The following is a 15772-nucleotide window of genomic DNA, read 5'->3' on the forward strand; positions in this document are numbered from 1 at the left end:
TGGCTCATCATCATGCCTCTCAGGAAGACTGGGCAAATGTTGCAGGCTGCAGCTTTGCTCTTCAGCTGCACATTCTGATGCAAAAATCTCATTCCCTTAGAATGACCTCTTTTTTTTTTTTGAGACGGAGTTTCACTCTTGTCGCCCAGGCTGGAATGCAGTGGCGTGATCTCAGCTCACTGCAACCTCCGCTTCCCGGTTTCAAGCAATTCTCCTGCCTCAGCCTCCTGAGTAGCTGGGATTACAGGCATGCACCACCACACCGGGCTAATTTTGTATTTTTAGTAGAGATGGGGTTTCTCCATGTTGGTCAGGCTGGTCTCAAACTCCCCACCTCAGGTGATCCGCCTGCCTCGGCCTCCCAAAGTACTGGCATTACAGGTGTGAGCTACCGCACCCGGCCAGGGTAACCTCTTTTTTTTTTTTTTTTCAGGGTAACCTCTTAACAAATAAAATAAATTGGGCCATGCTCGGTGGCTCATGCCTGTAATCCTAGCACTTTGGGAGGTGTAGGCGGGTGGATCACCTGAGGTCAGGGGTTTGAGACCAGCCTGGCCAACAGAGTGAAACCCTGTGTCTACTAAAAAAACAAAATTAGCCGGACGTGGTGGTGCTTGCCTATAATCCCAGCTACTCGGGAGGCTGAGGCAGAAGAAATGCTTGAACTTGGGAGGTGGAGGTTGCAGTGAGCCAAGATCCCGCCACTGCACTTCCAGCCTGGGCAACAGAGTGAGACTCTGTCTAAAAATAAATAAATAAAATAAAATAAAATAAATTCCCTGGGCACAAAGTTCCTTCTAAAAAAGTTGGATGGGTATAGTTTCCTTAGCACTGAGTCAGTGACAGGAATGGATCAGAAATAGGAGGCAGGGGCCGGGCGCGGTGGCTCAGGCCTATAATCCCAGCACTTTGGGAGACCGAGGGGGGCAGATCACGTGAGGTGGGGAGTTCGAGACCAGAATGACCAACATGGAGAAACCCCATCTCTACTAAAAATACAAAATTAGCCGGGTGTGGTGGTGCATGTCTGCAGTCCCAGCTACTCGGGAGGCTAAGGCAGGAGAATAGCTTGAACCCAGGAGGCAGAGGTTGTGGAGAGCTGAGATTGCGACATTGCACTCCAGCCTGGGCAACAAGAGCGAAATTCTGTCTCAAAAAAAAAAAAAAAAAAAAAAAAAGAAATAAGAGGCAGGAACGTAGCCACAGGTCAACATTAGTGACAATAATTAAGCACATGTATAGCATTTTATAGTTCACAAATACCTTTCAAACATTAGCTTTTTTTTTTTTTTTTTTTTTTTGAGACGGAGTCTTGCTCTGTCACCCAGGCTGGAGAGTAGTGGCGCGATCTCAGCTCACCGAAACCTCCACCTCCTGGGTTTAAGCAATTCTCCTGCCTCAGCCTCCTGAGTAGCTGGGAGTATAGGCACGCGCCACCACGCCCGGCTAATTTTTGTATTTTTTTTTTTTTTTTTTTTTTGAGATGGAGTTTCGCTTCTGTTGCCCAGGCTGGAGTGCAATAGTGTGATCTCGGCTCACTGCAACCTCTGCCTCCCAGGTTCAAGCAATTCTCCTGCCTCAGCCTCCCAAGTAGCTGGGATTACAGGTGCCTGCCACCACGCCTGGCTAATTTTTGTATTTTTAGCAGAGATGGAGTTTCACCATATTGGCCAGGCTGGTCTCGAACTCCTGACTTCGTGAACCGCCCACCTCCACCTCCCAAAGAGCTGAGATTACAGCTCTTTGAGCCACCGCGCCCAGCCGCTAACTAATATTTTCTTCAGCCAAGACCAGTCATCTACTTTAGATTCAGACTCAACTAATATTTATTATACTCCTACTATGTGCCAAGCATATAATTCAACTGTTATCTCAATTATGCCTCTCAATATCTGAGGGAGGAACCATTATTATACACATTGTACAGTTAAGAAAACAGAGCTCCAGAGAGGTTAAGAATTTGTCCAAGACTCTAATGGGTGTTTGAACTAGGACTCAGGGCAAGAAACTCCCTGTTTGAAGTCTGGGGTTTGGGTCCCCACTCAGACAGTAACCAGCTGTGGAACCTTGGGCAAGTCACTCTGACTTCTCTGAGCTTTAGTTTTCTCATTTATTTGGTTTTTAAAGTTTTATTTATTTTATTTTTTGTTGAGAGGGAGTTTTGCTTTTTCTCCAGGCTGGAGTACAATAGTGGGATCTCGGCTCACCGCAACTTCCACCTCCTGGGTTCAAGCGATTCTCTTGCCTCAGCCGCCCAAGTAGCTGGGATTACAGGCGCATGCCACCACACCTGGCTAATTCTGTATTTTTAGTAGAAACAGGGTTTCACCATGTTGGCCAGGCTGGTCTCAAACTCCTGACCTCTGGTGATCCACCCTCCTCAGCCTCCCAAAGTGCTGGGATTACAGGCGTGAGCCATTGCGCCCAGTCTAGTTTTCTCATTTATAAAAGCAATACTGGGGACTGGGTGCAATGGCTCACACCTGTAGTCCCAGCACTTTGGGAGGCCAAGGCAGGCGGATCACGAGGTCAGGAGTTCAAGACCAGCTGACCAATATGGTGAAACCCCATCTCTACTAAAAATACAAAAATTAGCCAGGTGTGGTGGCAAACGCCTGTCGTCCCAGCCACTCAGGAGGCTGAGGCAGGAGAATCTCTTGAACCTAGGAGGTGGAGGTTGCAGTGAGCCGAGATCGTGCCACTGCACTCCAGCCTGGGTAACAGAGGAAGACTCCATCTCAAAAAAAAAAAAAAACCTCAGCTACTTGGGAGGCTGAGAGGTTGCAGTGAGTTGAGATTGCGCCACTGCACTCCAGCCTGGGCAACAAGAGTGAAACTCCATCTCAAAAAAATAAATAAATAAATAAAATAAAAAATAAAAGCAATATGGGAATATGTGTTCTGCCTACACCGTAGCACTGTTGTGAGCATACAAAGAAATTATACAAATAAAATTAGCTTATAAATTGTTATAACATGAATTTGCATGCCAGAAGGGCTAAAGCTTTTTGAAGAACTCCTCTATAAACCTGTGACTCTATCTTTATCTACCTCCTGCCCGCTCCCTCTAGTCTCTTTTCTGTCTCTGAAGAATGCTAAAGATGCAGGAGACACCGTTATGTTTTCCTACTTACCCTGTTCCCATACAGGGCCTGTTTTCCTTGATCCTCTTACCAATGTTTCCTCATACTGGTCATTTGTCCTATGACCCAGCAATTTGACTCTTAGATGTTTACTCAAGATAAGTGAAACGCCCACAACAAGATTTGTGGCCGGGCACGGTGGCTCATGCCTCAAATCCCAGCACTGTGGGAGGCCGAGGCAGGTGGATTGCCTGAGGTCAGGAGTTTGAGACCAGCCTGGCCGACATCATGAAACCCTATCTCTACCACAAAATACCAATAAATTAGCCAGGCATGGTGATACATGCCTGTAGTCCAGTTACTCTGAAGGCTGAGGCAGGAGGATCGCTTGAACCAGGAGGCGGAGGTTGCAGTGGGCTGAGATCATGCCACTGCACTCCAGCCTCGGCAACGGAGCCATACTCTGTCTCAAAAAAAAAAAAGATCTGTACATGAACATTCATAGCAGCTTTATTAATATTTTCCCAAACTGAAATTCATCCAATTGTCCATCAACAAATGAATGGATAAACAAATTGTGGTATATTCATTCAATGTAATACTATTCAGCAATAAAAAAGAGGGAACTACTGATTCACATAACATGGATGAATCTAAAAAATATTATATTCAGAAAGAAGGCAGACACTGTTGGGTACGGTGGCTCAGGCCTGTAATACCAGCACTTTGGGAGGCCAAGGTGGGTGGATCACCTGAGGTCAGGAGTTCAAGACCAGCCTGGCCAACATGGTGAAACCCCGTCTCTACTAAAAATACAAAAATTAGCCAGGTGAAGTGGTGGGCACCTGTAATCCTGGCTACTCAGGAGCTGAGGCAGGAGAATCACTAGAATCCGGGAGGTGGAGGTTGCAGTGAGCTGAGATGGTACTACTGCACTCCAGCAGCCTGGATGACAAGAGTGAGACTCCAATTCAAAAAGAAAGAAAGAAGCCATACACAAAAGTGTACTACTGTATACTTCTACTTACATGAAGTCCAAACCAGGCAAAACTAAGCTATACTGATAGAAAGCAGAGCACTGGCTGCCTAAAGGGGTAGAAATCAGATGGAAAAGGCTATGAAGCCAGTTTCAGGAGTAATGTTCTGTATCCTAAATGTGTCTTGGTTACACATGTATAGCCATTTGTCAAAACCAATCAAATTGCTAGGCATGGTGGCTCACATCTGTAATACCAGCACTTTGGGAGGCTGAGGAGGGAGGATTGCTTGAGCCCAGGAGTTCGAGATCAGCCTGAGCAACAAAGTGAGTCCCGTGTGTACAAAAAATTAAAAAATTAGGCCGGGCACAGTGGCTCACACCTGTAATCCCAGCACTTTGGGAGGCCGAGACGGAAGGATCATGAGGTCAGGAGTTCGAGACCAGCCTGACCAACATGGCGAAGCCCTGTTTCTACTGAAAAAAGAAATACAAAAATTAGCCAGGCATGGTGGCCCGCACCTGTAATCCCAGCTACTCAGAAGGCTGAGGCAGGAGAATTGCTTGAACCCGGAAGGCAGAGGTTGCAGTGAAACTGAGATCATGCTACTGCATTCCAGGCCAGGTGACAGAACGAGACTCCGTCTCGAAAAAAAAAAAAAATTAAAAAGTTAGTCACATGTAGTGGTGTGCACCTGGAGTCCTAGCTACTCAGGAGGCTGAGGTGGGAGGATCACTTGAGCCCAAAAGGTCGAGGCTGCAGTGAACTGTGGTCATGCCACTGTACTCCAGCCTGGGCAACAGTGCGAGACCCTGTCTGTGCATTTCACTGTATGTAAATTTTACCGCAAACACACCCATATACACACATAAAAAACTACACGTAAAAACTATCCCCTCTGACCATGTTTTCCAAAGCACAGAGACTGTGAATAAATAAAAAAATGGTGCTCAGGCTTACTTATCCAGCAAGATAATAAAAGCAAAAGTAGAAATAGTAAATAAATAATAACAATTGCAAATGAGTATCTAGTGCTTATTATCTGCCAGGCACTTTGGAAACATTTATGTGCATTAATTCATTTATTCCTGACAACAATCCTATGAGGTACAACTATTAGCCACACTTTACAAATGAGGAAACTGAGGCACATGGCGATTTAGTAATTTGACTGCACACTAGTGACAGGGCAGGTTCAAAGCCAGGAAATCTGACTCTGACTCGAAAGTCAACACTCTTCCCCACTCTACCCCACTGTCTAGCATAAGTAATAAAAAGCAATGTGGGCCGGGAGCAGTGGATCACGCCTGTAATCCCAGCACTTTGGGAAGCCAAGGCGGGCAGATCACCTGAGATCAGGCATTCGAAACCAGCCTGACCAACGTGGCAAAACCCATCTCTACTAGAAATAAAAAAATTAGCCGGGCATGGGGGCGCATGCCTGTGGTCCCAGCTATTTGGGAGGCTGAGGCTGGAGAATTGCTTGAACCTGGGAGGTGGAGGTTACAGTGAGCCGAGATCGCGCCACTGCACTCCAGCCTGGGTGACAGAGTGAGACTCCATCTCAAAAATAAATAAATAAACAAACAAATAAAATAAAAAGCAATTTGTATCTTGACTGTCTTAAGCCTGGTTAAAATGAAATAAAGGCAAATGTTTAACAATGCAATATAATAATAGCTACCATTATGAATAGCTAATAAATACCAGGCAAACATTGTGCTTATTTCAATAACTTGATCACAGTATTTTTCAGAAGAGAAAACTAAGGCTCAAAAAGATAAGGGACTTGCCCAAGGTCACAAAACTAGCAAATGTCGGAATTAAGACCTAAGTCACTCTAATTCCAAAGCCCACAGGCTCTGTCAAGAATATCACGCTGCCTTTATATTTCTCTAATATGTCAGGATATTTTAAAATGACTGCTTCCATTTCCTTTTTTTGTAGGAGCTACCTACACCCACACCACAGGGACTTCTGTGGTCAGTGTGGCTCTAACTTTTAAAACAATTTATTTTGAACCATTTAAATTTTGGGGGCGCAGGGTGCGGTGGTTCATGCCTGTAATCCCTGCACTTTGGGAGGTCGAGGCGGGCTGACTACTTGAGGCCTGGAGTTTGAGACCAACCTGGCCCACAAGGTGAAACCCTGTCTCTACTAAAAATATAAAAATCAGGCTGGGTGCGGTGGCTCACACCTGTAATCCCAGCACTTTGGGAGGCCAAGGTGGGTGGATCACGAGGTCAGGAATTCAAGACCAGCCTGACCAACATAGTGAAACCCAGTCTCTACTAAAAGTACAAAAATTAGCTGGGTGTGGTGGTGGGTGCCTGTAATCCCAGCCACCTGGGAGGCTGAGGCATGAGAATCGCTGGAACCCAGGAGGTGGAGGTTGCAGTGAGCCGAGATGGCACCACTGCATTCCAGCCTGGGCGACAAGAGGGAAACTCTGTCTCAAACAAAAATAAAAATAAAAATGTGAATATAAATATTAGCCAGGTGTGGTGGCATGCACATGTAATCCCAGCTACTCAAGAGGCTGAGGCACGAGAATCACTTGAACCCGGGAGGCAGAGGTTGCAGTGAGCTGAGATCATGCCACTGCACTCCAGCCTGGGCTACAGAGCAAGACTGTCTCTAAATAATAATAATAATAATAAAATAAAATTTTTTGGCTATGTTTATGCTATAAAAATTTTAATACTTCAAAATGTTTTACAGTGAAAAGTCAATTTCCCTCCCACTCCTGACCCGAGTCCTGCAGTCTCAGTCTCCTTCATCAGGGGCCACTATACATTTTGGTTGTTGGTTTTTTGTTTTGTTTTTTAGTACCCATTCAGAGAGAGTGTACTGATATACAAACCTAAACACACATAGCTGCAATATACATCCCTTCTCCCCTCCATAAACAGTACCACCATAGTGCACCATGCTTGTTCACTTACCAATTTATCATGTAGCTTGTTCCCATCAGAAGCTTTTATTAAAGGCCACACAGAATTACCTTAATTGGATGTACCATAATGTATTTAACCAGCTCTCCACTGATGGACATTTAGCTTGTTTCCATGGTAGTGACAACTTAAAGGGATTCTGCCATATGAAGTAATTATTTCCTATATCCTCTGGCTAATAGCGTGTACAATTTTTAAGTAATTTCCTATTCCTTTCTTTTTCAGTCCCCTTCACTGCCAAGACCTATTCATTCATTTCTCTGTCTCTCTCGACTGACACATTTCTTTTTTCTTGTTTCCTCAGACACTTCAGTTCTTTACAAGCATTTCTCCAGAGATGTTCTAGTCATATTCCTGGTCCCAGACCTCTCCCTACTTTATTTCATTTTGTTTTTTTGATACAGGGCCTCACTCTGTCCCCCAGGCTGGAGTGCAGTGGCACAATCACAGCTCACTGCAGCCTCGAACTCCTGGGCTCAAGGGAGCCTCCGCCTCAGCCTTCCGAGCAGCTGAGACTATGGGTGCGTCCACCATGCCTGGCTCATTGCTTCAATTATGCCACTTTGTTAGTATCGATAAACTTTACGCAACCTCTCATTATTTGTTTATTTATTTACTTATTTATTTTTGAGATGGACCCTCGCTCTTTCACCCAGGCTGGAATGCAGTGGCATGATCTCGGCTCACTGCAACCTCCACCTCCCAGGTTCAAGCGATTCTCCTGCCTCAGCCTCCCAAGCAGCTGGGACTATAGGTGCACGCCACCACGCCTGGCTAATTAAACTCTCATTATGTACCAAACTCAAAATCTGCACTCTAGACCACGAAAGAGAGAATAGGGAAGCATACTGACACTAAGTGTCCATAAACATGCCCAGTGCTTTGCAGACATCATTTCACCTAATTTTCCTCCAAAGCTTGCAATGGTCAGTGGTATTATCCCCACTTTACAAACAAGGAAATACAAGCTTAGAGAGATTAGCAACTTGCCTAAGGTTACCTAGTTGGTACCTACCTGATTGAGCTAGGATACAAATTCTATTTCTCTCTTTCTCTTTTTTTTTCTTTTTTTGAAATGGACTTTTGCTCTTGTTGCCCAGGCTAGAGTGCAATGGCGCCATGTTGGCTCACTGCAACCTCCACCTCCCGGGTTCAAGTGATTCTCCTGCCTCAGCCACTCGACTAGCTGGGATTACAGGCATGCACCACCGTGCCCGGCTAATTTTGTATTTTTAGTAGAGATGGGGTTTCACCATGTTGGTCAGGCTGGTCTTGAACTCCTGACCTCAGGTGATCCACCCACCACGGCCTCCCAAAGTATTGGGTTTACAGGCGTGAGCCACTGCACCCGGCCCTCTTTTTTTTTTTTGAGACAGGGTCTTGGTGTGTTGCCCAGGCTGGAGTACAATGGCATGACTCTAGCTCACTGTAGCCTTGAACACCTGGGCTCAAGAAATCTTCCCAACTCAGCCTCTGAATAGCTGCGACTACAGCTATGCCACCACACCCAGCTAATATATATATAATATATAATATATTTAATGTGTAATTATATATTAATTTACATATTTAATATAATTATATGTTGTATTAAATATATAATTATATAATTTAATATGTATAATTATAAATATATATATAATATTTTATTTATATATATATAAAAGAGATGGGGGTCTTACTTTGTTGCCCAGGCTGGTCTGGAACTACTGGTCTCAACTGATCCTCCCTCCTCAGCCTCCCAAAGTGACTGTGACCAACCCTAAAGTCACTGTGACCAACCCTAATTCTCTTTTTTCTAATTGCAATGCACATGCTTTTATTTTATTTATTTATTTATTTATTTTTTGAGACAGAGTTTCACTCTTGTTGCCCAGGATGGAGTGCAATGGCGCCATCTTGGCTCACCGCAACCTCCGCCTCCCAGGTTCAAGCGATTCTCCTGCCTCAGCCTCCCGAGTAGCTGGGGATGTGCCACCACGCCCAGCTAATTTTTTTGTATTTTAGTAGAGACGGGGTTTCTCTATGTTGGTCAGGCTGGTCTTGAACTTCTGACCTCACGTGCTCCGCCTGCCTTGGCCTCCCAAAGTGCTGGGATTACAGGCGTGAGCCACCACGCCCAGCAATGCACATGCTTTTAAATTACCAAGCCACACTGTTTCCTAAATGGAGATAACATCATCCAGTTCATGGTGAGGTGAGGATTAAGTGAAAAGATTTATGTGAAAGCACCTAGCCAGAACTTCACATGGCTATCTCTTTCCCATCATTCAGACCTCAGCCAAAATGTCACCTCCTCAGAGAGGAATTCCCTGATTATCCTAGTCCCAAAGCAGCAATCTTTCATGTAATCCCATATTGTCTAACTCTTTACCCCATTTTAGTTTCCTTATAGCATTTACCACTGTCTGAAATTTACTTATACATTGTTTATGTGCTTTATTGCCTGTTTCTCCTAACTAGAATGTAAGTTCCAGAGGGTAGGGACTATGTATACCTTGTACATTGCTTTGGCTTAATATTGTGAACACTCAATAAATATTTGTTGCAGGAATGAAATAACAGCTCAGTTTATAGAGGGAACTGTTTTTCTTACTTTTGGCTTCTGTGAATAACAAAAGAAAAACAATTCAACATAAATCAATTCTAGTCCATTGAAACTACCAAAAGTGAGAGACATTTTACTGAAAGTGGGAAGTAAAACAATTTTTAGCAGGGCATAGTGGCACATCTTGGGAGGTCAAGACAGTTGGATCCTCTGAGCCCAGGAATTTGAGATCAGCCAGGGCAACATGGTAAAATATCGTCACTACAAAAAATTAGCGAGGTGCAGCTGTGCATGCCTGTAGTTCCAGCTACTTGGGAGGCAAAGGTGGGAGAACTGCTTGAGCCTGGGAGGTCTAGGCTGCAGCGAGCTAAGATCATGCCACCTGCACTTCAGCCTGGGCAACAGAGTCAGACCCTTTCTCAGAAAAGAAAATTTGGCCAGGCGTAGTGGCTCACCAGTAATCTCTTCTTCTTCTTCTTCTTCTTTTTTTTAATGCAGTGGAGCAATCTCGGCTCACTGCAACCTCCTGTGTTCAAGAGATTCTCCTGCCTCAGCCTCCTGAGTAGCTGGGATTACAGGTGCCTGCCATTACACCCAGCGAATTTTTGTATTTTTAGTAGAGATGGGGTTTCACCATGTTGGCCAGGCCGGTCCTGAACTCCTGACCTCGTGATCTGCCTGCCTCGGCCTCCCAAAGTGCTGGTATTACAGGCGTGAGCCACTGCACCCGGCCACCAGTAATCTCTCCTAAAAAGAACTATAATCCCAACACTTTGGGAGGCCACGGCAGGCAGAACACTTGAGGTCAGGAGTTCGAGACTAGCCTGGCCAACATGGTGAGCCCCAACTCTACGAAAAATACAAAAATTAGCCATGTGCACATGACTGTAGAGGCTGAGGCAGGAGAATCACTTGAACCCAGAAGGCAGAGGTTGCAGTGAGCTGAGATCATCACGCCACTGCACTCCAGCCTGGGCAACAGAGTGACTGAGACTCCGTCTCAAAAAACAAACAAACAAAAAACACTTAAATCCTCATAACACCATGAAGTAGATATTAACGTCATGGGCAGAGGAGATCAAGGCTCAGAGATATTCAATTACTTGTCCAAGTCAGTAAGTGGAGGAGCCAGGACTTGAACTCAGGTTTTTTTAGACCCAAAGCCCATGTTCTCAACCATTACACTAGACTGCCTTATGCAAATGAATTGGGTGGATATAAGCAATCAGATCTAAGACAATTTTGCTTTAAAAAAAATTTAGGCCAGGCGTGGTGGCTCACGCCTATAATCTCAGCACTTTGGGAGGCCAAGACAGGCGGATCACGAGGTCAGCAGATCAAGACCATCCTGGCTAACACGGTGAAACCCCGTCTCTACTAAAAATACAAAAAAATTAGCCAGGCGTGGTGGCGGGCACCTGTAGTCCCAGCTACTCGGGAGGCTGAGGCAGGAGAATGGCGTGAACCCGGGAGGCAGAGCTTGCAGTGAGCCGAGATTGCGCCACTGCACTCCAGCCTGGGTGACAGAGCGAGACTCTGTCTCAAAAAAAAAAATATTCAGATGGCGTTTCCTGGGCTCAAGAGATCCTCCCACATCAGCCTCCTGAGTAGCTGGGACTACAGGCACACACCAGTGTGCTCTGCTCAATTTTTTGCTTTAGATAAAGTAGTCTGGGACCTTCTTAGACCAGTAATCTCTTCTAAAAAGAACTGCCCCAGAAAAACCTGGTATTCTTGGTGATAAATGACTAGAAACTCTGTGAAGAAAGGTTATTAATTTTGTTTGCAGCCTTTGGTTCTGAAGCATCAAAACATGTCCTACCTGGGCAGCCTCATAAGTGATGGTCTTGGTCTCAGTGTGGACAATAGGGACGTCTTTGGTTGGGATTTCACTTTTCACAGCATTGGCATTATCTGAGATGGTGACAGTTTGTGTCTTCACCAGGGGAGGCTGTGAAGCAGTAAGGAAAGAGTTACTAGAGTATTTCTGAAGGCAATGGAGAAGTAATCTTCTGACACTGATCTGATCAAAGTGTTAGCTTTAATTAAGTACAGAGCTAGCTCAATCTACAAAGGTGTTTACCCTGCCTAAGACTTCGACAGTATTCCAAAGTAACCCTGACAAGGTGTCAAATCATGAGGGATATTAAAAAGCAGCATTACTGTAATCAGTTTCATAAGCTTAATGGAAAGCTGTAAGAGCAGACAGTTATGATTGGTGATATAAAACACTTCAGACTGACCTTCAGAATTTGAATATAAAACGATTTGCCAAATAGCAATCACTTTGATTTGTCCTTGTGTCTGTACCATTATAATTAAGAAAATCAGCCACATTTCCTCCACTAAGTACAAATGGTACATGAAACAGCAGTGGCAATGGAATGCATTACCCTCGAATTCATTAACTTCTTTCAAATCAATGTCAGAGATTCACTTTGGAGTTATTGAGAAGAGACAGTATTTGGAAAACTGGAAAGAAAAAAACAATCAGTTCTACCACCACCTGGTGATTAATCCCAGAATTTCAGAAGAATGAACATTAGTGGAATACCAAAGGCCTTCTTGTCCATCTGCTCACCTTCCCCAGGAGTATAAATCACACTGAAACTACCATTTGATTGTAATAAGGTTAAGTGGCCAACCACCTTAGCATAGGAAATCAGTGCCTATGATCCTGAATGCTCTTGTGGGTGGGGTCAGTGGGAGTGGTGGGCTGCACAATGTGGCTGCAGTACATACATTATTTGGGGCCTGAAATCTCATAAGAAGATGAGTTGCCCCTTTAATTAAGAGTATTTGAATTTTTTAAGCATGGTCTCAGAACACTGAAGCCTCCTCACCACAGAAGTCACCGCAATTCACCTCTTTCCATAGCCCACACTTGAGCAAGGAAAAGATGAACACACTTAACCAGCTTCATAAAGACTGACAGCTGGAGTTTTGTTAAGTTATCAGAGAAGAAAGCATTTCTAGCCATGCAGTTAATTGCTCTGAATGAATTTCTTTGGCACAATCAAAGGCTTTATTTTAGTCTGTGATTTTGAAAACGGCAGGGAGGCCACTACCCTCACCACACCACCACCACCTCCTCCACAGGACAGATTCTGGCCCTCTTCCAAAGACAGTCATTAGACCTGCATCATTGAATAAATTACTACCTGGAAACTTCGAATGAGGGTGGGGAACTGGTTACCCACATGAAAGTCAAGAAATGATCCATTTTGTTTTCCAAGTGGCTCTCCTGGTGTAACATGTTCTTCACTACTCTCTGCCTTTTTTACACCAGGTTGCAGCTGACAGGAAGCTGGTGTTACTGAGAACTTTAAGGCACTGGCCTGTTCCTCCACTCCTATACATTCCCCAGTTGGGCCTCTTGGCATCTCCTTAATATCAAGATAGCCAGCTGCCCCCTCCTCCTTCTCTTCTGTCTCCTTGCTGCTTATGGAGAGGGAGCCAAAGGCAAAGCTTTGCAGAGACTCCGACGAGGTGGTCATCTGGCTTTTACTAGGAACTACCGAATGCTTGGGACCCTCCCATTCAGAGTCAGGGTTAGTAGATGGCCCCTTTGTCACGACAGCCACCTCCTCTGTGCGAATGCCATTTATACTCTACAAATGAATGAACAGATACAAAAGCAAGAAGATTAGGTATAAGTGGGAGAATGAACTCTGAGAATCAACAATGATTTTTGGAAGCCTCAAAAATATTGCTACTAATATAAACTAAGAATCTTAGCTGATAACATGGTCAAAAGGAAGAGCTGCTGTTCACTACACATTATCAGCAGCTTAAGCAGTTCCAACCTAAGTTTGGTCCTATTTCTATATCATTGTTAATCTGAAAAACAATTATCCAGCAATTTATATTCCTATGGTCTTCCTTGTGTTACTTAAAGGAGTTACTTTGTCATTCCTAAATGCCTAAGTTATTACTATGCACAGGACACAATGCAATTTGTGCATCAATCAAAATATATTCTTTTTTTTTTTTTTTGAGACAGGGTCTCACTCTGTCACCCAGGCTGGAGTGCAGTGGCCTGACCATAGCTCACTGCAGCCTTGAATTCCTGGGTTTAAGGGATCCTCCTGCCTCAGCCTCCAGAGTAGCTAGAACTACAGGTATGCTCCACCAAAACCTGGCTAAGTTTTACATGTTTTGGAGAAACAGGGTCTCACTATGTAGTCCAGGTTGATCTCAAACTCCTGGCCTCTCATAATCCTCCCACCACGGCCTCCCACAGTGCTGGGATTACAGGTAAAACATATTCTTGAGGAACCTAATCAGGTTGAAAAATGTTTCATATTTCCAAACTGTATGTATCCTCACACTAGCCCTGCATGGAGAAGCTAAAATCTAGACTAGTTGTCAGGGAGACAGAAGTTGAGTACATCTAGCACAGGCTTACTTCAATCACTGTCATGGCATCAAACATGATATCAAAAATGGTGAAATGTTTCTTTGTAAATAATTAAAATGACCCAGCAGCTGAGATGTATTTCTTCACAGATGAATGACACAACACCTCCAACCTCCAAGAGAAATAAATTCCGGAAACACAGAGTTCCCTCCTGGGCCAAATACCTCACTCCACAGGAAAAACAGTTCTAAAGCAAGTAGAGTCACCACTCTGTATCTGTGGGTTCTGCATCCATGGATTCAACCAACCATGGATCAAAAGTATCTGGAAAAACAATTGCATCTATGCTGAACATGTACAGACTTTTTTCTTGTCATTGTTCCCTAAAGAATATAGTATAACAACTATTTACATAGCATTTATATTTTATTAGGTATTATGAGTAATCTAGAAATGATTTAAAGTATTCAGGAGAATATGCATAGGTTATATGTAAATACCATGTCATTTTAAATCCAAGACTTGAGCATTTGTGGATTTTGGTATCCAGGGGAGGTCTTGGAACCAAGGCCCCACAGATATTGAGGGACCACTGCACATGGAAGAGAATGTGGAAGAGAAGATACCATCCCAGTAGACGGACCTATTCCTAAAGTTAAAAGAAAGGTGCTCTAGGTGGAAGAAGAAGGAATTCACACTAGTAGGAAATGAATTAGTCATTTGAAAAATAAATAACCTTGCCACAAAAAGAATAAAACACCTAGGAATGCCAGCTAACCGGGAAGGTGAAAGATCTCTACAACGCTACAGTAACCAAAACAGCATGGTAGGCTGGGCATGGTGGTTCATGTCTGTAATCCCAGCACTCTGGGAGGCTGAGGCAGGCACAGATCACCTGAGGTCAGGAGTTTGAGACCACCCTGGCCAACGTGGCAAAACCTTGCCTCTACAAAAATACAAAAATTAGCTGGGCATGGTGGCATGTGCCTGTAGTCCCAGCTACTTGGGAGGCTGAAGCAGGAGAATTGCTTAAACTCGGAAAGTGGAGGTTGCAGTGAGCTGAGATCAAGCCACTGCACTCCAGCCTGGGTGATAGAATGAGACTCGGCCTCAAAAAAGAAAAAAAGAAAAAAAAATAAGAAAACAACAACAACAAAAAACAAACACCAGCATGGTGTACTGGTATGAAAATGGACATATGAAACAGAATAGAGAACCTAGAAATAAGGCCACACACCTACAACTATCTGATCTTCGACAAAGCTGACAAAAACAAGCAATGAGGAAAGGAAGAATTCTCTATTCAATAAATGGTGCTGGGATAGCTGACTAGCCATATACACAATATTGAAACTGGATCCCTTCCTTATACCATATACAACAGTCAACTCAAGATAGATTAAAGACTTAAATGTAAAACCCAAAACTAATAAAAACCCTGGAAGACAACCTAGGCAATAGCATTCCGGACATAGGAACTGGCAAATATACACATATATTTGGAGACAGAGTCTCACTTTCTCGCCCAGGTTGGAGTGTAGTGGTGTGATCTTGGCTCACTGCAACCTCCGCCTCCTAAGTTCAAGCGATTCTCCTGCGTCAGCCTCCAGAGTAGCTGAGACTACAGGTGTGTGCCACCACGCACAGCTAATTTTTGTGTTTTTAGTAGAGACGGAGTTTCACCATGTTGGTCAGGCTGGTCTCGATCTCCTGACCTCGTGATCCACCCACCTCGGCCTCCCAAAGTGCTGGGATTACAGGCATGAGCCACAGTGCCCAGCTAAGAACTGGCAAAGATTTTATGATGAAGATGCCAAAAGCAATTCACAACAAAAGCAAAGATTGACAAA

At 44.2% G+C, this 15772-nt stretch overlaps 1 protein-coding gene across 27 annotated transcripts in view; it reads right to left on the reverse strand.

Moving 5' to 3' along the window:
- The window catches only part of EPB41 (erythrocyte membrane protein band 4.1), a 231737-nt gene that overhangs the window by 10742 nt on the left and 205223 nt on the right, over positions 1 to 15772 (reverse strand). For 13 of the 27 annotated variants that reach the window (XM_055095881.2, XM_034959588.3, XM_055095919.2 and 10 more), the window contains one exon: positions 11385 to 11513. In XM_055095881.2, coding sequence (XP_054951856.2) covers positions 11385 to 11513 — 129 coding nt within the window. Of the gene's footprint in view, positions 1 to 11384; positions 11514 to 12723; positions 13174 to 15772 lie in introns of all 27 variants that reach the window. The other 14 variants (XM_063593500.1, XM_055095865.2, XM_055095875.2 and 11 more) reach the window with 2 other exon arrangements.

The sequence above is a fragment of the Pan paniscus genome, chromosome 1, assembly GCF_029289425.2.
Source record: "Pan paniscus chromosome 1, NHGRI_mPanPan1-v2.0_pri, whole genome shotgun sequence".
Classification (NCBI taxonomy): Eukaryota; Metazoa; Chordata; class Mammalia; order Primates; family Hominidae; genus Pan; species Pan paniscus.